General features: G+C 38.9%; 1 protein-coding gene across 6 annotated transcripts in view; it reads right to left on the bottom strand.

The window, feature by feature from the left end:
- Window positions 1-1742: 1742 nt before the first annotated feature.
- ADGRV1 (adhesion G protein-coupled receptor V1) overlaps window positions 1743-25216 on the bottom strand; it is a 536680-nt gene continuing 513206 nt past the window's right edge. For all 6 annotated transcript variants that reach the window (XM_085014024.1, XM_021085376.2, XM_085014023.1 and 3 more), the window contains 3 exons: window positions 14024-14215; window positions 11709-11886; window positions 1743-2204 (listed from right to left, as the gene is read on the bottom strand). In XM_085014024.1, the coding sequence (XP_084870150.1) occupies window positions 2086-2204; window positions 11709-11886; window positions 14024-14215 (489 nt within the window). In that variant the 3' untranslated portion in view covers window positions 1743-2085. The remainder of the gene's footprint in view (window positions 2205-11708; window positions 11887-14023; window positions 14216-25216) is intronic.

The following is a 25216-nucleotide window of genomic DNA, read 5'->3' as shown; positions in this document are numbered from 1 at the left end:
ATTCATTAACCTGAAGTAACAAAGATGTCCCTGATTGGTCATATTTTTGTTCAGATTTTCCCAAGTTCTGACAACATGTAGAAATGAAAATAGCTCTTGACAATTGCCTTTGTTAGAGAATTCATCATGGTGAAGTTATAATCATTATAGGAACTTACAAAATGTTGGTTATAAGATAAAATTTACCATAAGGAACAAATAAGAATTGAGTTATCTGCAACAAAAGTTACAGTAATTATGACTGATGGATTCAACATATTTCTGATGAAATCTCACATTTCTGTAATCATTATCTAAGCCTCAAATTCATTAAAACCTATGAACAATTTAAAAATGCCTAGCAGTTTCAAATTTTTCATCTTAAATTCTTATTTTTTAACAAATTTCATCAATTTTTTCTACTTATTTTGGAGCAGACTATAGTGCAATACTGTAGGCTGAGAGAGACAACTAACTTATTTGTCACTTAACATAAATTCAATCATATTACTACCACTTTTAAGGCTCATTGAAAGTGTTATAACTCCACCAATGATGCTGCCTTTGTTTTTTTTGTTGTTGTTGTTTGTTTGTTTTTTGTCTTTTCTGTCTTTTTAGGGCTACACCTGCGGCACATGGAGGTTCCCAGGCTAGGGGTCTAATTGGAGCTGTAGCCGCTGGCCTACACCACAGCCACAGCAACGCCGGATCTGAACCCTGTCTGTGACCTACACCACAGCTCACGGCAACGCCGGATCTGAACCCTGTCTGTGACCTACACCACAGCTCACGGCAACGCCAGATCCTTAACCCACTGAGCAAGGCCAGGGATTGAACCCACAACCTCATGGTTCCTAGTCGGATTCATTTCTGCTGCGCCACAGTGGGAACTCCTGCCTTTGTTTTTTATGCTGTTTGATTTTGTTGTGCAGCTTTGTTTTCTACCTAAAAAGACAATTTACTGATCAAAACTCATCATACGAGAAGGAAACGGAAGCACGGGAGGACCAACAGGAAGAGGAGAGAGAGAGTCATTTTATAATTCATCAAGATCAACAATACCACCTGAGGTTTTATAAACAGTGATGACAGAACCTTTGGATATTTTAATGGAAAGTATTAACAGAACATAATTTTCTGAGATTGTTTTCAATTTTAATTTTTTCTTGAAATGATATACTGATTTTCCTCAAAATACTTAAGAATTCAAAAGGCCAAAAAGTCTTTCTCAGAACAAACTTGTTTTGTTCCTAATGATTCTTCTGGAACCAGAGTCAATGAAATCATCTTGAACACAACAGTGTTTGTTCTAGGATAGACTTCCTGATTTCTCATTACAAGACAACGAAAGACTGAAAAATCCGAACCAAGAAATATCTCTCTCAAACAAACTCTGTACTGTTTGAATGATTCTGTTCTTAGCTGTGCTAAAATGCTTGATGGAGTTATTTTTAACTGGGAACAAAATATTCATCCTGGAAAATGTTCAGATCCTTCGTTTTATAATGAGCAGAAACACATATTTTTGATGAAATATTATGCAAACTACAATATTGTGTCAACACTCTGGTGCAAAATCATCAACAGTCAATATGTTTTATGGTTTTTAGGACCCAAAAACTTCTAGATATTGCAAAGTCTTAAATCTGGATCACCTGTATCAATGTTGGAAGAAATAGGGGTGCTGGACATCGTCTAGATAGAGTGTTTCTCTGCTCAGCCATAATATTTCCTCATAAATAATGAGCCTGGGTGATGCCAAATGGATTATATTGTCTTTATTGATTATTATTATTTTGTTAAACAATGTTAGCCATGTAGGATGATTTAAAAAAACAACTAATATCCATGGAATATGTACATCCTATTAACTGATATAAATCAATCCTATTAACTGATATCAATTGATCCAGTCTTTCATTACAGCAGTTAATTTTCAGGTTGGACAAAGATAAGTAATTTATATACAAACACAGTAATCACTTCTAGGTTAATGATCCAGTATAATTCACATATTCCTGTTAGACAGCTGCATATCCTTATAGAGTTTTAGCATAGAACCAATACAAATATGAAAATACCCTCATTCTAATGGTTACCGAGGGACTAGAGGTGTGTGTCGGCGATGGGTATCCTTCTGAGTTCTACGATCTGGGAGTCAGTCAGGGTGCCTCCCTCCTGGCTGCCTTGACCAGATTCATTATCACTGACACTGAGACCAGCACCTGCAACAGAAAGAATCAACACAAAACTCCCAAATATTAGTCCTGCAAATTAGGGTCAAGTTACATTGTCAACCTACATTTATTGCTAGCAGATTGGTTAAAAGGTGGGCTACACATTTATAATAAATATTATTAATACTTAACACTTAAAAATAAAACTATATTTTAAATTCCTTTTGGTATTTTTTAAATTTATTTTTTTTACATTTTTTATTTTTTTGTCTTTTTAGGGCTGTACCTGCAGCACATGGAGGTTCCCAGGCTAGGGATCGAATCGGAGCTGTAGCCGCTGGCCTGTGCCACAGTCACAGCAATGCCAGATCTGAGCTGCATCTGCGACCTACACACGGCAATGTCAGATCCTTAACCCACTGAGGCCAGGGATCAAACCTGAGTCCTCATGGATACTAGTCAGATTCATTTCTGCTGAGCCATGACAGGAACTCCCTTTTGGTAGTTTTTATAAGTAGAAATTAATTTCTAAAGACACAAATTTGGGTTCTCAATCTTTTTTTCTGTTTCTACATGGTTGACAGGTAGAACTTCTAAAGAGCCGCATTTCTTAATTGGGGGCTTACTAAAATTTAAAAAAAAAAATCAGGCAGGTTATTAGAATATTTCAGTGGGGGGCAGGGAGGGAGGAAGGAGGATTTGCTGTTAGAAAACATATAACCTCCAACCCCTCATGTACTGTACCTAGAAGGTCTTTGAGCTAAGACTCAGTATGGGTAGGAATTTGAGAAGAAAACCATGCATTGACAGCACCTGGTATCATATCAGTGCCCAGAAGACACTGGCTCTCAATGACTCAGATCTGACCCCAAGATAAAAATGCTTATGTAACACAGTGCCAAAACAGATCCACCCAAGAATCCCACAAAGCTAGCTGTTAATTACAGATAGCGATGAGAATCTCTTTTGAGGAAGCACCACTATTTCCCACTTTTTCACAACTCAGAATAATTCATAAAAATTGACACTATGTTAGACTAACACCTTGTTATTTTCTTCTGTAATGTTCAGAGGAACACACACACACACACACACACACACACACACACACACAGAATAGGGATGTGGTCACTGGGCCTGCTGTTGGCTGACTCACTAAAGATTATGCCTCCCAGCCCCACCCCCCTGCTGGGCACAAAACTGCAAACAAGAAGCATAGTGAAAAACCAGTTGCCTGGGCAGCTGAGACTTCTCTTTCTGTCTGAGATGGGGGGGGGGGGGAATTCTGCAGCTGATAGCCATGGGAAGATGGTGGATCAGCTTTTTCTTAACCTACTTGGACATGAAAGCGGAAGCCCACTAAGGACCTCTTTCTAGTCGAACCCTCCCTCTTTCGGGTCTCTGTCCTTCCCACACTCTCTCTGTTAAAGGCTGACTGGTGAAACCTCACTTCCTCGCTTTGCTTCTGTGACACTGCAGTGACCCATCTCATCCTCTGATCTGTTGGCTCTTTCCAAAGCTCTTCTGCTTTCTTTCTTTTGCATCTCCTCCTGCTGTCTGACCTCTGGAGAGCTTGTCTTCAGCCCAACTTCAAGGTCCACACAATCCACCTGACTCTTGCCTGCTATCTAGCTTAATGTTTCACCAGAGCCGCTGCTCATTCCATTTTCCCACCATGTTATTAAGTGGACATTTATGCCTAAGATGCTCTGTTTCTGCCCATCTTCCACTCTTTCTATGAATATTAACTCAGTATCACCTCTGCTACCCATGAAGACATGATGATTCTCTTTTAAAATTTATGATTATCCCATTGGATTCTGTCTCCTAGTTCAGAGGACAGTGCCCAGCACATTGTGGGTGTGCAGTAAATGTTTGCTGAATGTATTAAACTTTGTTCTGCATCCTAGTTCTTGAAAATGCCTCTTCCCACTTTTATTGCCTGTTCTGTTCCTCTGATCCAGTCTGCATCCTGATTCCTTCTCAGGATCAAACATTAGTTCCTACTGCCAACTGCATCAAGCCTGGAACCCTCTGCATTGCGTTGCAAGACACTTTCAACCTGGCAGGATCTTACCACATAGACACATTCCAACCTTCCCCGACTGGAGCACTTTCTCAAAGCGATCAGTTCTCTAGAATGGTCTTGCATGTGCCATGTTAATTCTATCCTGAGCATCTTCCTGCCTGTCCATCAAGGCCCATTTACACACCCTTTCATACTTCTTTCACTAGTCCTTCAAATCAGAGAGCTGGAGGATGTACTATTTGAAAAGTGCTAGTTTATACATGAAAAAATTATTAGTCACATCCCTTTTACTCCTTTTTACATCGAATTGCCCTGATGTGGATGATAAACTGTATGATACCACTATATATAATGTACATGAGTCATGAAACAAAATGTATAACAAACCCATGAACTCTTCCCTGAAGTTAAGAACTAGAACACTACCAATGACAGTGTATTTTTACAAATTTAATTACTTGCCATAATTTAAAATGAATACATTTAACATTAAAAATCCGATCTGGGAGTTCCCTGGTGGCTTAGTGCGTTAAGAACCCAGCATTGACATTCTGTGGCTGTGGCCATGGGTGTGACCAAAAAAATCAGATTTAGGGTTTCTCTTCAAAGAGAAGAAGGCAAGGCAACACTGGGCCTGAATTTCTGGACTGTCTAAAACAACAACAACCAAAACAAAAGTAAAAACATGGATTAGACATGACCTTCTGGTTTGTCACTGTTCTGAATGGCCCTCTTGAATCACTTACGGTATTTGTCTGGCCCTGAGGTAATACTTGAGTTTGAAGGACAAAGGGCCCATGTTTCTCTGTCAGGGAAGTGGAAGAACTGTTTAACTTAGAAGAACCTCAAAGTAGATCACTGACAGGTTGCCATTTTATAAAGCTGCTAAGGCCTAGAGCAGCTTGATCTGGGGGAGGAACTGAAGGGCTCATTAATAGTGGGATCAACTACAGAGAAACAGAGAGGACCCCAGGATCAGCACTGGGGAAGAACGGGGCTTGATGAAAAAACCAGCACCAACTCCCTCTGATTGCACAGTTGGCCTGCTCTAAATGCCACCAGGAATGCATAAGCATTTGTCCGCCATTGGGGAAAAACACACGAGAAAGAAGTTCTGAACTGAGAGCCTGCTGAGCAGACCATGAGGGATTGGAGCACCCTGAGCTGGGAGATTCAGCGTGGGGTACAGCTTCACAAGCAAACAGGTGTCACCAGCTCGTTCAGTAGGCCAGAGCTCTGGGAGATGGCAGCAGGTTCTAGACCCAGCCTCCCCTTGAGTCATCACATCAGTATGGCTCACCTCACTCTCCTTTCCAATTTCCTCCCAGGTGGCATAAATGCACAATACTCACATCCCAATCCCTCGCTAAGACTCAGAAAGGACACATATTACAGACAAATAAGACACAGCAGGACTGGGAGTAGCCCAGGTTTCTTGTCTCCTTGTTATTCATTCAATGGTCTAGGAAAGTATTTGGCAGTGAATGTTCTGATTTTTCTGAAAGGTATTTTTGTGCCTATATTTTAAGCCAAAATGTCATGAGAAATCCCACAACTGTGATAATGCTCTCCCCCTTGGTAAACTGAACAGGTAGATTCAAAGGAATGATAGGTAATAATTCACATTCATCTAGCATCTCTCCTTTCCTCAACATCTCAACATACTTTAGTTATGAAAGCTAGATGATTAATCCTTTTTATAGACATAGAGACTGAGTGGGGATCAGACAGATTCATTGAGCTGCCCATGTCACACAGCAGGGAAGTCACAGAATGAAGATAGCCAATTGGTCTTCTGGCTCCCAGTGTAGGCTGTTGTCTGCAAAACCCAGTATGGCCTCTTATGGAAGCAGCTCTAATCATGTGACTTCTTTGTCCCCCAGGTTTGAAGTGTTCATCAAAAAAAGATAATAGACCACAGGATCTAACACAGGGTTCTCTGACCTCAAAGCCCATTCTTATTTTCTATGGCCTTTTAAAATGTAAAATGATATACAAATTTATAGATTAAATTTCAAATTCCTGGCACATATTCAATCACCAACCTACTTCACTCAATAGTTACCGTGCAGTAAACACTCAGGTATTACAGAATACATACAAACATTTAAAATTGTATTGAAGCATAAAAATAAATTGAATCCAACAAAAATTTATAACACATACTGAATTTCTTTACATAGACTCTCATCTCCAAACTCCACGAAACCTCATAAACTAATTATAAAAATCCTTATCTGATAAATGAGGAGACTGAAAGTCATACAGATAATAGACTATAGGCGTTCCCATCACGGCTCAACTGAAACAAATCTGACTAGGAACCATGAGGTTGCAGGTTTGATCCCTGGCCTTGCTCAGTGGATTAAGGATCCAGCATTGCTGTGAGCTGTGGTGTAGGTTGCAGACTCGGCTTGGATCTAGCATTGCTATAGCTATGGCATAGGCTGGCAGCTGTAGCTTTGATTAGACCCCTAGCCTGGGAACCTCCATATGCCGTGGGTGTGGCCCTAAAAAGACAAAATAAAATAAAATTTAAAAAATAGAACTTAAGCCTTAAAAAAAAAAGCTAATAGTCCATAGGATCTAACACAGGGCTCTCTGACCCCAAAGCCCATTCTTATTTTCTATGGCCTTTTAAAATATACGATATACAAAGGTTCTATTCCTTCAACGTACTTTTGAGGAAAAATAATCGAAACCTTTCCAAATTTTACTTTTCCACCTTGATGGCTGCCTAACTCTGTTTAGTACACTGAGCTGCAGAAGTTTTTGAAGTTAAGTAAGTCCTTGTAGTTTTATGCAATGTCACTGAAAGAGAAATTTATTAATGAGTTCTTTGCGGAGTTCAAGTATTTGGACTTTGATTCTGAATGTTTTCATTTGTGTACAAGGACATGCTACTTATTTTCTTCTGAATCAAAAAGAAGTCCATTTAGCTGTTTCCAGTAGGGAAATGTTTACCATGACATTTGTGTCACTGGCCTGAGGTAAAATTGGGAAGTTAAGGGACCAGAGATACTGGAGAGTCAGATTAGTCTTGCTGGGAGAAGCCCCTGTGAAGAAAGACCCTGTTGCTATGATCCCAGATTGACATTTTCTAGAATCTGGTCAGCTTTGGATCAACATAAATATGCCAGGACTCAAAATGCTTCCTGTTAGGGATGTAAGCAGAGGGCATGCCCTCCCATCCTGGACTCACCCTCTCTGTTGGCTGAGTCTGTTCTAGTTAGTTCAGCACCTTCTCCCATTGCCTACAATGAAGTCTGTATCAAGATCACTGTTCTCATTCTCCTAAAGTCCTGGCTGGGGACATTGATGATCCATTGGGAAGTTCTATTTAAATAACTAATAATAACTAGGGCACCACTGTCTAGAACTGACTGTCTCACTTGCTTGTGAAGAGGCCGATACACTTTGAGAACAACTAATTGAAGGAAATGTCTGTCCTCTTTTCAGAGTGAAATGCGAATTTCTCATAGAAAAATAATTTCTTTTAGAAATGAAAAGGTCAATGATGTTTTCTTTTTCTTTGTGTGTGTGTTTGTTTTTAAAGAAATTCAATATGGTTAAAATTCAAATGGAAAAAGAAGTCCATTACTGGCTTTGGGAAAAGGGCTTCTATTTTATACCAATTCAATGAATTTCAAACAAAAAATATAATTCATTAGGATGAAATTCTGTGTTGGGAGTGGAAAGGTAAGAAAGTTCAAAGAGAAAAGAGAATGGTAGAAAAATTTCCAACTGTAAAAGAAAAGCCTGTTCATATAGATTTAAAATAAAGTGAATGACAGTGGGTATTGAATTGCTCTGGTACTTAGACTCCCTTGTTATTAGTTTGAAAGAAAAAATGTAAACTTTTTTAAAAAGCACTAAAATGTATAATACAGTGGATATTACATCGCTTGATGCTATTTCAATTTATGATAAAAACCTTCAGCTGTTTGTTTCCATGTATGCAAAGTGTAACATGGCTTTTCAAAGTTGTTCAGCAGTTGAAATGAAAAAGACTGGGAAGACCCGCCTATTTGACTGGGAGTGGCCCACAGTTAAGTGGACCTGAGACAGGTCAAGGTTTGCAAACCCAGGCATCACAGAGGCCAGGCAGGCTAACATAATGCAGTGATACAGGTCTGCTGGGCACTGGACAAATCGAAGAACATATGTCCTATCTTAAGGGGCATCCATTACTCAGCTCCAATTAAGAAATATTGTGCTAGATTTTAAGCACTCTACTGCTAGATTTTTTTTTTTAAAGAAATTCTGGGTTTTTATATCTCTTAATTTTTGAATTTTGGCTAAAAAAAATTAAAGTGCAGTGAAGTTCACCTAAAGCTCCCTGATGGCCCTAAGCTGGCCAATGTGTCAATTGTGCATTCCTCTGTGGATGAAGGGGTAGGTGGCCTGGTCCTTTGATTTAACCATATTTCATGATGGAAGTAGAGGGTAGTGCTTGACTATAGTACTTTTTCTAAAAATAGATGAAGCTTAGTGTTAGAGACTTCTATTTTGGTCTTTTTAAGTCTTTACTTCCTAAAGAGTTTAGTGAACTCTAAGGAATGCTAAATTCAGTCTATAAGTAAGTGAGTCATTCCATGCATTCCTGAATGGAATGCATTTAATACTTGTTATATATATATACATACACACACACACACACACACATATATATATACACACACACACCCAGATCTAATTTAATTATGTTGCAAGAATTCATTTTATGCTTCCAGAGTTGTAATCAACTGAGTGTCTTGGAGTACTGGGGACATAAGCTGCCATGAGAATTCTTTGTAATGTGAAAACTCTTTCAGTCCTAACTTGAGTGAGCATTTTTATATAATTGTTCCTTCCCTTCTGCAGGAAACTCTGGTCTCTCTAGTTGTTGTGCTAACCAACCGTGCTACAGTGTCCTCTGCGGGATGCTATTTTATTCACCTTTTTTGTTTTGTTTTGTTTTGTTTTGTTTTTGTTAATAGCTGCACCTGTGGCATATGGAAGTTCCCAGGCTAGTGATTAAATTGGAGCTGACTGCCAGCCTGCACCACAGCCTCAGCAACTCGGGATCTGAGCCACGTCTGTGACCAACACTACAGCTCACAGTATTGTGGGATCCTTAGCCCACTAAGCGAGCCCAAGGATTGAACCCACATCCTAATGGATCCTAGTTGGGTTCATTACAACTAAGCCACACTGGACTTATTCACCCTTTAAAAGTAGGTATCATCTAAAATGCTCTTTTTGTTTCCTTTCCTCTCTCATGTTTTCCCTTCCTCCTCCTCCCCTCCCTTCCTCACCTCTTTTCTTTCTATCTCTTAGCTTTTACTCTTCCAGACTAAACTTATTCATCCCCATAGCTTCATCTGGATTCTCTGCATGATGCATTTCAGATTGCCTTCAACTCTCGTTCCTCGCCAAAAACCTCAACTTGATTATTGAAGAGCCACTAGGCCAAACGATCAAACTATCCACATCTGAGCTCATCGGTTTTCCCCTGAAAACAAAAAAACAAATGCTCTATACACACTTCCTCAGTCTCCGATGTGGGAAGCACGAGCTTTTGCTGACTGTCCTCTAAGCGTTTCCTCAGCATTTCTCTTCTTTTTCTTTTCGCTCTCCAGATCTAAGGCCTAAATCTTCTTCCCTTGGACCACTGTAACCACCTCCCAGCCTTTCTGATTTTGCTTCTAAATTTACTCTTCAGACTTTCATGAGAGTAATTTTGCCTCAAAACCAGTGGGAACACGCTGTTCCTCTCCTCAAAAACCTCCAGGGCTCACTGGGTTCTATAAAAATCCCACCCCTTATCATGGCATCTGAAGAGTGTTTTAATATCATGCAGGATATCAGTAAGTGTTCTGCTCTCCCAAATGCATCTATCACTAAATGTGCTCTGGAAGCTCCAGGTTCAATCAAATGAAGGGGGTTTCCTTACTCTAGTCATTTTGGAGCTGCTAAAATGCTCAGGTGAATTGTGATTCTCTGCAGTTTCCCAAATATATCTGATGCTTTCACCAAAGAGCTCTACAAAGAGCTCGGGGAGGGTGCTCACTGAAACCCAGAGAAACTACACTGAAGTATCAATAATGCAGGTAAACTACCCTCCAGGCTTTTCTCCTGATCCCTGGCTTCACCCACTCTCCACCCCAGCCACACTGCATGCTTGTCCTCCCTGAGCAGGAGTGTACCCTCACCCCCGGGTTTTGGATAATCCTATTTGCTAGGTCTGCAGCACCTTTCCTCTATGCTTTACTTACTTAAAACCTACATAAGAGCCAAGGGAGAAGCGTTTTTTTTAAAAAGTGCTTTGAAAATAGAATGTGTACATGCATGTGTAACTGGATCACCATGCTGTACAGTAGAAAAAAAAATTGTATTGGGGAAATAATTAAAAACATAAAATAAAATTTTAAAAAAAGTGCTTTGATAGCCTCAATAATTAATAACTCTCTGCACAACTCTTTTTTATGTCAGGTGTGTGCAAATGTCTATTCCTTTAAGTTTCACTTTTCTTTCTTTCTTTGTCTTTTAGGGCTGCACCTGTGGCATTTGGAAGTTCCTGGGCTAGAGGTTGAATAGGAGCTACAGCCACAGCCAGATCCGAGCCACATCTGCAACCTACGCCGAAGCTTGCAGAAACACTGGATCTTTAACCCACTGACCGAGGTCAGGGATTGAACCCACATCCTCATGGATCTTAGTTGGTTTTTAACATGGCTGAGCCACAGTAGGGACTCCTTTCCTTCTTTCCTTCCCCCCTCCCTTTCTATTATGCATTCATTCTCCAATATCTACAAAAGGTTTACCAAGTGGCAAGCACTAATCTGAGTCTGGGGATATATACAGCAGCATGTACTTTTGATGAATGATTTCAATAGGTTCACCTGAGCATGGACAAATCTTCTTGCTTGTTTGTACATCTAGAAATGAAAAGTTCACTTAACTTATAACAACGTCAGTTCAACATTTTTATGAGGGCAAAAAAAAAAAAGGTGCATATATGATTTGAAAATAACTATCCACTGGGATCACAGATTGAGTGAAGTTAAATGTACAGGACGAGCCAGTGAAATTCTATATGTGATGGCACTTTGAGAACTGTAGAACTATATGAGGCCCATTATGTTGCCTTGGAAAGTTTCTGCTTCAAAGAGACTGCTTAAGAATTTCCCTTTGGCAGGTCAGAGCCAAAGCTCTCTCCATGAGATCCCCACCAGATTCTCACAGCCCTGAATTTGTCTTAGTAACATCCTGGTATTCCAGCAAGATTCCAGTGAAGAGATATTTACATCAAGTTAGAGTATGTCTTTTTCTTAAAAAGAAAATTATAAATTATTTTTAGGTTGTCTTATATTTGGTGCCAAGAACAAAATATCCTAGAATTTGGCGGGGATTAGGAATGGGTCATGAGAATGAGGATGTGCTAAGGGTGACAGATTGAACTTTTGCAACTTCATGGGAAGACGATATAAACTGTACTGCAGCAAGGTGCCTTCTAACGGGGTTTGTGAGTTCACACATACCTGTTTTGAGTGCAAATATCAAGTCATCAAATTCCTGGGACTCTTCGTCGGCTATCAGTGATCCTTGGCCATAGACCCCAGAGGAAGAGAATGTGGCACCATTTTGAGGGCTCAGCTTTAAGCCAGGGCTGGCCTGACTGCCTTGCTGGAAGGATGCTCTCTCCCAGTCAGGTGGCACCTTTTTGGGTTGGGATTGAGAGATAAGGAAACCGTAATATGAGTACATATATATTTATCCTAGAATCTATGGGAATCATTTATCTCTGTCTCCCACTGCAAAGACCAATGAAAGGGTTGTTGAACTGTTTAGAATTAAGACCTTTAATTTTACCTTTGCTCCTTAGAAAAGTATGTCTCTGCATCTAGTCATGCTAAACCGTTTCTCTAATAGGATTACTTGTAGATTTCTGTGCTATCAAATGTGGAGAAAGAGAATGATTTTTTAACCCAATTGGAACATTCATTTTTTTCATAGGAATGTACAAAGAAAACTGTTAAACATGTAAGAACTGGAGAAGAATCCTGATAATATTTAAGATACAACATAGAATTTTAAGTAGAGTAGCTATCTATAAGGACATACTGAATTGAAAAAAAAAAGTTCTTGATGGAATTCTGAACTCCTCCTTTTTAAAATTAAATGATTAAAAAAGACACTGCTATAATGAAAAGATTATACTGACAAATAACCCTCAATCCTTCCTTTCCTAATGCATTCCCTTCTCTGCTTGGCTTTCCAGAATGTCTCTGCCAGTCTCTCGCTGGATCAAGGCCAATTCTAAGCCTCCAAGGAATGCAAAACACACTTTAGGGTTTGCCATTGTGCTCCACCCAAAATGAACGTTTAAGTAGTTAGGCTCAGGCCAGGAATTGAGCTGTCACAGCTGCTGCCTCCCAATATAAGGTTTTCTGAGAGATTGTAGGGCTGCCTTACAAGGAAAAAAAATGATTTGAGGGCTGGAAAAGTACATTTGACAGAAGATGAAACCTAAAAATATTTCACTAAGAAGCTGAACATCTGGACTAGCACATTCAATACAGTGATGGTTCAATACAGCAAGGGGATGCTACAAATGCTTTATACCTTTGTTCTCTATTATAGTAGCCACCAGACACACATGGCTACTAAGCACTTGAACTTGGCCAGAAGTGACTGATGAAGTGAATTTTAATGTTATTTAATTCTGTTTAGCTTAAACTTAGCTACACAAGACTTAATGGCTAATACATAGTTCAGATCTAGACAAATGCTAGATGGGGTAGCCAAGCAAAGAGACAAAAAAACAAAAATTTTTTTTTGAATTGCTGATCCTGAAATATTGTTATCAACTGTGATGTGAAAATAATTCAGTTTCACATTTTTAAGAACTTTGAGGATATAAAAATGGTACGAGAATTCTAAACTTGTAAGGGTACTAAACACATATCTCAATTTTTAAATGCAGTACTTTATTTGTGATTACTTACCTGAATTTTCACCTAACATAAGTAAAATTACTTTCTACATTAACATGGAAGACAAAAAAGTATCACTGAGCAGATCGATTAACTATCTACCTACTTAACTGTCTATAAACTCTTCTCAGATAGACGTACTTTGATTTCCTGTTATTTTTCAGGTTGCTAACACAAATGCTGTTCCCCCTGGGCAATTTAATAGAGAGAGGGCAACATGAGCTATGTAAGAAATGGTGGGCAAGCACGTCTCGGGCACTGCAGAAATGGTCAAGCATAGGATTACCATGTCTTCCTGGACAAATGTCTCCAGCTACGTTTTGAAATATGAGCAGTAGTGCCATTGCTATGGCGGCCCTACCGATAGGTTGGTGATTTAGACACAGGAACCCCAAATGATGCAGACAGAGAACAACGGGAGGTTTGTTTGAGGGTTTGCTGTGACTAAAGTAGTGAACTGGGATGGATAAAGGAAGAGAGCCTCGAAAATATTTTTAGGAAGAAAGAGTATTTGAAAAGCCATTTCTGAAGCAGATTCCGTCACTGCCATGTCAAACTGGGAAGCTTTTGAAGAAAGAGATGACAAATTATGCTCTGACAAACCACTGATCAGTAGTGTTCACTAAGCAAAGAGGAAGAAGAATTAAATAACAGACATGATACTGCAGTACTCACATCAAATACCAGAGATCAGAGAATGTCAGTAGGAAAAGAATTTACAAGTTCCGTGGCATCATTTAACTTGTACCCTTTATAAAAGAGAAAGGTTGTATATGAAAGAGAGAGAGAGAGAGAGATTCAGAGAGAGAAAGAAAAAAAAAAAAGAGAGAGAGAGATAGAGAAAGGGCAAGGGCAGGCACCTCCTCCATAGCACTGATAAGATTCTGTGTGGACTTGCTGATTTCCCCTCCGGCAGGAGGCATTCCGCTCCCAGGTGTGAAGAAGGCTGTGCTGGGCCCTGGGTGCCCATTCATTTCCACTGTGTAGCTGGCCTTCATCGGACAACATGTCTGGTTGTGTAGAATGAAATAAACCACAAAAACGTAAAGTCCCTGCAACAGAAAGAACATCAGCATGTCAAAGGAAGTTCTGCTATCAGAACTAAATAATAAACATGATTGTAAGCACAGCTGATATTCTACACGTATTCTCCAAATTCTACAGCAAACCAAGAATTACAGAACATGTTAGAAGTCTAGTAAGACGCCATTGTAAATTTCTGAAGGTCACACAAGTTCTCCGGTGTCATTTGAGAAAACTGCCCTCTCGCTCACAAGCCATTTTTTTCTTGGTTAAAACCTAAGTAACTCTGAAATCTAGCTCTACTCATATGTGGAAACAGAATTACAGAAGTCTATCTGATAAGCTGTGTACGTTTTGTTTTAGAGGGCAAACCTCTGGCTTTTCAAAAAAATTATGGTCTTTTCCCACTTTTACACTTATTTTCATTTTTTTCTTAGCAAAATGGTTAAAGTGAGATACTAATGCTCTAGCCACCGTGGAGACTGATAGAAGAGCAACACTAAACAAGCCTTCAGATTTTGTCTATGTATCTCAACTACTTATCTCATTTGCAAATAAAATCACTGGGTAGGGACTCAGAGGAATTCTATGGATTGCTTAATATGCAGCATGTGTAGCTTCTCAGTAAATGTAACATGAGAACAACAAAGCCATCTTGTGCATTCTTAAACATGGGCTGGCCCTTTAAATTCTTTTGCAACCAGTCAAACTCTTGACAATTGCTCTGCTTCCTTCCATCACAGAAAACAACTCACATTTTGCAATTGTGCTCCAGACAGTGCCTACACTGGCTTTCCTTCATGATTTCTACAAGGGATCTACTGTATACTTCTAATGGTGGTTCTATAAAGCTTGGTAATTTTGACCTTTACACTCAGCCAAAAAAATATGTTAAAATGTGCCTTTTGTATCTGTTAATTCTGGTGTTTAAGTTTGGAAGCAAGTAAGAATCTCCTTAGTTACTACAAGTCTTAAATTAATCCACAAACATGAAAGCAAGACACTCAGCTTACTAAAGGAAAAAAGGAGTTAATGCCAAGATTCTTCATAAAACACAAATAAGTATCATTATTTTGAGAAGTTTGCAGTCTCCCATAGTTCCTAATATTTCTAATAGTGTAGAGGCAGTAAAGCAAATGATACTGTGGGCTGGAAACTTTTTATCTGCTGGTATAAATAATAAAAAGTCTAATAGAAAATACTCAAAGCACAAGAATTATAACTAACTTTTTCTTTCTTTCTTTTTTTTTGGTCTTTTTAGGGCCACACCCACAACATAAGGAGGTTCCCAGGCTAGGGGTCTAATTGGAGCTGTAGCCGCAGGCCTACACCAGAGCCACAGCAATGCCAGATATGAGCTGAGTCTGTGACCTACACCGCTGCTCACGGCAACACCGGATCCTTAACCCACTAAGGGAGGCCAGGGATGGAACCCACAACCTCATGGTTTCTAGTCAGATTTGCTTCCACTGCACCACAACGGGAACTCCACAACTAACTTTTAATGTAAAATGATATTAGAGAACAGTCTGCAAGGTATGAATGTTAGCCTTTGATCTGTGTTGCCATTTCTGGAATACTGTTATAAATTAGGCTTTTCTCCTCTTTCTACCAAAATGACCCCTTCCAAGGTGGCATCCAGTTTATATAATTAACAAATATGTTTTAAAATCAGTGTTAATTTGCTAAAAATATTTTTACATGTAATTACTCTAACCATGATATAAAATTAGTAACAGAAACATTCAGTTCCTTTTGAATTAGGGTTGCTTTGTTTTTTTAGAAACATTAATATTCTAAATTACGTAGGGCAAGTGAATTAGTTTCACGTGCAAGTGATATCATGAACATGTTTCTTAGTAGAAACAAATCTTCCTGAAAACACACACACACATCCAAAATTTTCTTGTACAAGTAATTTTTCACATGGGTATGACCTAATTACATTGGCTAAAGCAATAGACAAAACAGGAAAAAAAAATTAAACTGTCAGCCTTAAAAATTGTGAGAATGTCACTGATTTATTTCAGGATTTCTCTAAGTGTCACTAAGTGATAGGGTAAAAGCTAGATCAGGAAACAAAAACCATGCCCTAAAAATCCATCTCCAAGGACCCATTTGTTAAAACAGCACATTCTCCCTTGTTTGTTTTTATATCTAGCCTTTTGTGCTTCAGAGAAAGAACTGCCTGCTGAAAATAACTTGCATGTGAAAACTGCATTTTTTTCTTAAAAGCATATTTACATAAAGAGTAAATATTTTGCATCTTTTAGATGTGCACTGGGCAACATAAACTCTGTTAACATGGAAAGAAAAGCATGTTTCAGTGTAGATTTGGCATTTGCCTGTGTCCAGCCCAGGCTGGGCAAATAGAGAAAAAGGACCTTCATTATCCAAAGTACTCAGCTGTGGAGGTTTCTGACCTCAGAGGAAAAACAAGTCCTTATTGCAAACTCTGTATGTTAAATCTCAGGCTCTCCTTTGTATGGTGTTCTGTCAAAGAATTTTTTTTTTCTTTTTTTGGCTTTTGGCTTTTGTCTTTTGTCTTTTTAGGGCCGCTCCCACAGGCATATGGAGGTTCCCAGGCTAGGGGTTGAATCAGAGCTGTAGCTGCCAGTCTATACCACAGCTGCAGCAACTCAGGATCCAAGCAGAGACTTCGACTTACACCACAGATCATGGCAACCTTAACCCACTGAGCAAGGCCAGGGATTGAACCCAAGTCCTCATGGATACTAGTCAGGTTCGTTAACCACTGAGTCATGACCGAAACTCCTGTCAAGGAACTTTAAGAGAGAATCTAGAATCTCAATGATTCAATTCACTGTGCTGACCACCCTCTATGTGCTCTAGCAGCCAATGAGATACAAGGACAGATCCCTTGGCTCCAACTGCTCAGTTGCTCACAAAAGCAACAATACCCTACAAAATCATAGGTTCACTGTTTCAAAAGCAGGGCATATATAATTCATCTGTTGTTCTTATTCTTTCCTTAGTGAAAGTTCACAGAGAAAGGAATTCTAACTGTGCACTACTGTTTTTTGTTTTGTTTTGTTTTGTTTTTTGGCCGTGCCTGCAGCAATTCAATTCTAGGGCCAAGAATTGAACCTAAGTTACAGCAGCAACACTGGATCCTTAACCCACTGAGCCATCAGGGAACTCCATGCATTGCTGTTTTGGTGATTTTATTAGATCTCCTACTCCAGTGATGAAAAATGCTTTCCAAAGTCTTTAGTTATATTGTATCTTGATTGATCATACCCACTTTGGCCAATTTTGGATTTCTTTTGATCCAGAAGTTTAAACTTACTAGCAAACATTCAGTGAGACACAGATGAGACCACAGTGGTTTACAGGAGTTAATAAATATTCTTAATATCATCAAGAAGTAAATAAGTACAGGCGATTTTGGCTGCTTATCTCAATAATTTATGCTGGTTCGATATGAAGTAGGAAAGAATCAACATCTTACTTGACAAATTTACCCAAGAAGTGGTGGCAGAAAGTATGTAAAACAGGAAGTTGATTAACCAGCCTGCCTCTGAAGGAAGAGAAGTTATGGAGCTTCATACCAATTTGAAAAACTCAGATGAATGTCCCCTCTAAGGACTAAGACACAATCTTAGTCTATATTAGACTAACAATAACAATTAAGCTTTGTAGGACTTGTAAAAAGATCTCAGAAGAAGGTAAAACCAGGTACCATACCATAACTACAGGCGTGCTCTCTTAGCAGTCCTTTTTATCCCTGCCTCTCCCATCCCATAATTTCTTCAGGTTATAGACAAGTGGTGAAAAATATCAAATGCATTAAATGAGCCTGCTTAACAGCTGTCCAGGCTCATTCCTTTAATTTTTTTGTCTCTAAAAAAAGTGAAACATTGCTTCATTATTTTGTCTGCATTCTGAATGCTAGCCTGCACACACAGTTGGAGCTGGTGTGACAGACCTCACACTACATCTTCCACCAGTAAGCACTGACACACCCACACAGCAAGGGCTCTCTACAATCCTGACCTAAATGTGTTCAGCATCCTGACATACTGACAACACATGACCTCTATTTCTAATAGTTATTTTAGATTCTGGCCAAGAGTTATTATACATGATAAAAAAAAACACAGGTGATAGTGCATAGCCTGACATTAAATCACAAAAAATGGAATCAGCCTAAATATTAATATATAAATTTTGTAGTGGTGCCAGAATTTAAATATTTGAGGAATAAAAAACTAGAGACCATATATCTCATGGTATGCTATGAGAGCTGATGAATAACTGTGCTATCAGTAGCTGGAACTGGTATGGATGAGGGAGATCATCCATGTCTCACTCAGAGAATGTGAAAATAAAGGAAGAGAATTTGGACCTTTATATTAATAAAGGTCCAATGAATTAAGATAAAAAAGAGATATTAAAGGAATTGAAGAAGCTAATAGTACGAAAAATACTCAGGAAATGGTAATTGCTGTCCTTTAAATAGGGAATCCAATGAATGTAAGTGAGGATGGAATAAAAATGGGTATTCCTGTTGTGGCACAACAGGTTAAGAATCTGGTGTTGTCTCTCAGTGGTGCAGGTTCTGTCCCGGCCTGGTGCAGTGGGTTAAAGATCCAGCATGGCCACAGCTGTAATGTAGGTCACAGCTGCACCTTGCATTCGGTCCCTGGCTAGGGAACTTCCACATGCCACAGGTGCAGTCAAAAAAGGATAACAATGAAAGAAAAAATATATATAATACTAATTCAAGAAAAGTTTCCAGGGGGAGGGGGCGGGGAGGACAAAAAAACTTAATCTGCAGATTGAAAGTTTAATTTCATGTATCAGGGAAATTTTGATACAAATTCTTTAAAACTACATCATAGCCTTATTAAGTTTTAAACTTTAAGAGATTTCAGTAGAAAAAAAAGCCAGTCTCTCAAAAAAGTAGTACATTTTAGGCTGCCTTCAAGCTTCTTTACATCAGCTTTTAATGTTAAGAGACAGTGGAGCAATATCTATTTAACTCTGGAGGATAAAATGTATACCCAGCCAATATAGCATTTGAAATAATTAAACATAAAAAAATACTAGGAATGTAGCATTCATATATTTTATTGGGGAAAAAAACTTTCAAAAATCTCTAGATATATATTAATTCTGTTATGAAAAATGGTTAAGAAATAGGCAGAGGAATCCTATAAGTGACCTAATCAAAACCACCTATTTTTTAGATAGCCTAAGAAAGAGTAAAAACAATGCAGGATAAAGGACTTAGAGGAATTAAATCTTCATTAAAATCAGGCTTTTTGTTTTCGTAACTTGGGATTACGAAAAGAATATCTTTTATTAAATAAACTATAACCTCCCACAAAGCAAGAGACTATGTCCAGTTCACTGTCACATTTCTTAGTTTATAGCATGTTCCCTGGCACACAGAGGGGCCTAAGAAATATTTGTTAAATAAGAAATTATGGTTTTTAAGTATTGTCAATGGGATTGAATAGAATGGGATGGGGACAGGCATGGGTTGCTTTTAGTCCTCTAATTTTCTCACTTTAGGTAATTTGGTAGTTGCTCAATAAAATTTAGTTTCAGCTCAGTCTTGACTTTATGCATTTGAGAAAGACGTACCCACTCTTGGCTGGGTCTCTGCCTCTCTGGTGGTGGACCTGCTTGGCACTGAGCCCTCAGATGACTTCCTGGCTGTCTCTGGCTTCTGCTGGGACTGGGTTTACGTACTGCTGCTGCTACTTCTCTTAAAGGGCTTCACAGCTTTTTGTTTTTGCTTTTCCCTTGGCAGACACTCCTGTGAAGTCCATGATTTGTTGTTTCTGGCTTCACACTGCTCTTGTGCTGCTCACCTACTGCTGTTTTGTATCACCAGTGACTTAGGACGGATCTCACGCCAATGACAGAATTAAAAAGACAACAGTATTTAGGCACTTGTACATTTTTTCAGGTGTGAGATAAGTAGGAATTTTGTCTTTTATTGCTTCATATTTTTTAACTGCTCTTATTTTTCACAGCTTAAGTTGCTTTTATTAATGTTCTTATTTACAGTAAGAATCAGCCATCTAATGTGTGGGTTAAATACACAGAGAAAAGAAACAAGTGAGTCATCTTGATGGCCACTGATTATCAGCACAACCGAAACATTTAGAAATCTTTGGGAACAACTGTTACTCAAATGCTCTTAAAAATACTTGGATGGGATCGGTAATGACCTTGCATTCACCATGGGTCATGTCAAGTTTTTCTAAAATTTTTTTACAAATTTAAGGGACACTATCTATTGGGAACAAGGAATGTCAGTAGAAGTTCAGGTAGCTTAGTCTGCTGGCTTCAGATAAGTCTGTGACTAAAATATCTGGGTAGCAGGCTTTCACTTGCAAGGTTTGGGCTCAGGAAGATGTCTCTTCTCAATTTTGTAATTCCTAGGAGTGACAATTCTTTATGTTTATCATAAATATCCAGAGTATAGACAAGATTTTTTTTTCTTTTATCCAACTAAAGTTTCTAACTGAACTTTAAGGACATATTTTCCTGCATGTCATATGGACAAGAGGAGCATTTAGCAGTCTTCGTGGTGCTTAATACTCATGTATCAAAAGGCAATTACTAGTCATCCCTCAGCAATCTCCTCTCCAAATGGTATGGTCTTCATTCCTTCGGCCTCTCCTCTTGAACCTTGGCTTCAGTTCAGAGATTCTCGGTGTTCTCCAAGCTTCTGTTAAGTTTCAATGCATGGGGTGCTAATTAGTGGTGATACTATTTATGAGGAGTCAGACTATTTCTGACAAGATAGAAGGAACTGAAAATTAAGGGGTTTTTGTTTTTGTTTTTGTTTTAAAGTTACAATAACACAGACCCCTAACCCCACCAACACTCTGTGTCTGAGGGTTCCTAGATTAGAACATTTTCAGAGGTACAAAATGAGATGGGTGGTGGAATTCAGGCAAAGAAGACTGGAAGAGTTCATGACAGTACTGAGATGGAACTAAAGAATATGGAAGAGGTTTGGAATCCAAGGATAATTTTTTAAGCATTTTAATAAAAAGTGGGAGAAGAAATGAGAGTTGATTCAGTTTTAAATGGGAAAAAAAAATCGAAATTACAAAAATGCCAAGCTGTATCATAAGTATTTATTTAAATATTACTATATTTACAAATACTTTAAAAAATTTGATATAACACTGTAAATGAGCTATAATGGAAAAAAAATCATTTAAGAAAATTTGAGGAGTTCCCTTCGTGACTCAGTGGTTAACGAATCCGACTAGGAACCATGAGTTTCCGGGTTGATCCCTGGCCTCACTCAGTGGGTTAAGGATCTGGCGTTGCCCTGAGCTGTGGTGTAGGTCACAGACACAGCTCTGATCCTGTGTTACTGTGGCTCTGGTGCAGGCCGGCGGCTACAGCTCCGATTCGACCCCTAGCCTGGGAATCTCCATATGCCACAGGTGCGGCCCTAGGAAAGACAAAAAAAAAAAAAAAAAAAAAAAAAAAATTGAAACCACTTTTGGTTTCTTCTGAGAAATCTATGCCACAGGCACTGGAATTAGTTGGAGTCTGTAGACAATAATGATGACAATAATGAAATAGTTAAAATGAGTTGTTTCATACCCTCTGGGGTGGTTTTTCTATGTGAAAAAGATTATTCAAAAGCTCACTTTTAGTTTCATCTAAGAGTAAAAAGTCTGCTCTGTGTCGAACAAAGTGCAGCAATAGTTCAAATAGCCCCACACTCTATTTGTATACTTAGAGTAAATCATGATGTACACTTTAAATATCTTACAATTTCATTGGTCAATTAGACCTTAATTAAGTTAAAAAAAATAACAAAAAGGATAAACTACTGATACATAAAACAACATGAATAAACTCAAAATCAATACACTGGGTAAAAAAAACAAAAGCCAGATACAAAGGAGTACTCTCTGTTTGATTCTATTTATATAAAATTCTAGAAACTACAATGAATATACAATGACAAAACAGAAACAAAACAAAACAAAATAAAAAAGGAGTTCCCATCGTGGCACAGGGGAAACGAATCTGACTGGGAACCATGAGGTTGCAGGTATGGTATGACCCCTGGCCTTGCTCAACGGGTCAGGGATCTGGTGTTGCCGTGAGCTGTGGTGTAGGTGGCAGACATGGCTCAGATCTGGCATTGCTGTGCTGTGGCTACAGCTCCAATTAGAACCCTAGCCTGGGAACCTCCATATGCCGTGGGTACAGCCCTAAAAACATAAAAAGACTACACACACACACACACACACACACACACACACACACACACACACACAATGACAGAAAGCAGATCAGTGGTTGACTGGCAAAGGGCAAAGGGAGGGATGTTCTCCAGGGAGGCCTGGGTAATCTTCTGCAGGTGATTGGAAATGTTCTGTATCTTGACTGCGGTTTCATGCGTGTGTAAACACCTGGTATTTTAAAAACATTAGAACAAACAAGGGTTTTGGATTTGTGGTTTTAATAAAGTGAACAATATCTTTTAAACCAAAGGTCTGCATACTTTTCCTGAAGAGAGTCACATAATAAATATTTTAGACTTAGTGAGGCATATGATCTCTAAGTTACAGTGAAATATGAATTTCACAATTTTCACATGTCACAAAGTATTTTTCTCTTTTCCCAACATTTATAGATGAAAAAAAAATAGCTTTCAGGGACCTATAAAGAACTCTACAGATGAATCTAAACAGTTTGGGCAGGGTTAGGTAACCAAAGAACAGCACTGGTGATGACAAAAAGGGAAAATTGGATGACCCAGTGCCAATAACAATAAGAGAGGAGAAGGAATCATTTTGCTGTGGAAAATGAAATTAAATATCATCCATGTGGAAAGGAAAATAAGTGAGATTATTTAAGTACTAGACAGGTCGTCAGGAGAGAAGGCAAGGTTAGAGACAAAAGTGTGGAAACGGCTGTGCAGTGGTGGGAAATGAAGGTGTCTGGGTGTATGAGTTTTTAAGGAAGGTACTACTGACAGCAACAGGCTGAGCACTTAGGATTCAGCACAGCTGGAAGACACAATCAGTAAGAGGAACCCATGAAGCAAACAAGGAATGACCGGCTGGTCGGGGAGGTCAGATGTGAGAAGAGGCACAATCATGCTGGAGACCCTAGGAGAAGACTGTTCCAGGGGAATGAAGGGGCTCACATCATCCCAAACAGACATGAAGAAGCAAAAAGAGGCATTTATTCACTGCAGGTGTAACTGATGTCCTTGGGAAAAACAGAGCCCCTCACCGAACGGTACCTTTTCCTCAGCAGCACTCTATATTATATAGTTCAGTCTATTGTCATCCCCCTCCAGAGAGTGGTGAGAATAGACTGAAATATGAGACACACAGTGTTGTCAAGGAAAGGTATCTTTAGGGAATGACCTGTCTCAGGACACGAGATCAGCCAGTGTGATAACTATGTCATGACACTGGATGGGGTGCTTTCTTCCTCCGACCTCATCTACTTATTTCATTATTATTCTTATTCAGAGCCAAAGACTGTATAGCACAGAACTTAATTTCTGTCAACTACAAACTTCGGGCGGCTCATCTGAAGAGGCTGAATGAACACTGAATATTTCACACTGATACAATGCCGGATTAATGTGGGTGTGCCTTTCTGACAATTTTAGAAAGGTCCCTTTGGGAGATGCCCAATTTTTGTACTTTTGACTTATTCCTGTCCCATAGGTTGCCAAAAGCAGACAGGCAGCCAATGACACATTACACCTGGGCTTCTACATCTTTTATATTGCTTTTGAAAGGAAAAAAAGAATTTAGTAAACTTTTAAGAAGCTATTCATTTCATCATAATGTGGTTGACTGAATATCAAAGATGATCCAAATGGTCTTGTTTTAGAAATATTCTTGGATAGGAGTTCCCATTGTGGTTCAGTGGAAATGAATCCGACTACTATCCATGAAGATGCAGGTTCAATCCCTGGCCTCCCTCACTGGGTTAAGGATCTGGTGTTGCCATGAGCTGTGGTGTAGGTCACAGAAAGGGCTCAGACCTGGTGATGTTGTGGCTGTGGTGTAGGCTAGCAGCTATAGCTCCAATTCCACTCCTAGGCTGGGAACCTCCATATGCTGTGGGTGCAGTCCTAAAAAGACAAAAAAAAAAAAAAATTCTTGGATAAACCAATTCCAAAATAAGGATATAGTCCTTGTAAATTTTACAGAAATGTGGAATCCAACATCCTATGCTTTGCTATACTGAAATACTCAGGTATAAATCATGCACTAAGGAGATGGAAGGAGATTCTTATTACAATTCACAAAACTGGAAAATTCTGAGACATCTCAACAGCAGATAAAAACTCTGAGTGGTCACATTTCTGGGAATCCTCAAATTTATAGATTTGAGATAATATAGCTACCAGAAATCAATGATAGTTCTAGATATTAAGAACCAGATTACATATTACCAAAATATTACTTGTTATCTTCAAATATTCTTTTCTCATGATTAACAAGCTACTTTGCCAGGAAAAACCTTTTTGTATCTTTTGGTTACAATTTTCTAGTTACACTGCAAGGACACTAAGATAGCACCAGGGATGCTCTATGGAATAAATAATTAACAAAACTCTAAAAAAAATTTCATGGACATTTTAAAGAACAAAAATTTAAAGCAGTCCAAGTTTACTGTTAATATTTATTGCGGGGGGGGGGGGTGGAATACAGAGAAGCCAAAACACTCCCAAACTTAGACCAAACTTTTAACACTCAGAAATAACCACTCTATCTTGGGTATAAACTTTCTTAAAACTACAATTTCTAGAGAGGGTTGATTTTCCCCAACCCGTTAATTATGTAAGGGTGCATTTTCCTATGTAAGCATTTTTGGGGAATAGGAGCTGAAGGTTGGATTTACAGTTGGGCAATAGCTGAATAAACCTCAGATCCTGATTTGCCTGAGACAGCACTGGTTTGCTTGGGATTCCTGGCTTGGCCTGTTGTCTCAGCATTTTTTTTTTTTTTTAACATCAGCCCCTTACCCTCAAGCATCAGTGACAG

This window comes from Sus scrofa, chromosome 2, assembly GCF_054392235.1.
Source record: "Sus scrofa isolate SSC_HxYL_T2T_F1_AM1 chromosome 2, Sscrofa_HxYL_maternal_Yorkshire_Landrace_v2.0, whole genome shotgun sequence".
Taxonomy (NCBI): domain Eukaryota; kingdom Metazoa; phylum Chordata; class Mammalia; order Artiodactyla; family Suidae; genus Sus; species Sus scrofa.
This window is presented reverse-complemented; position numbering and strand designations above follow the sequence as displayed.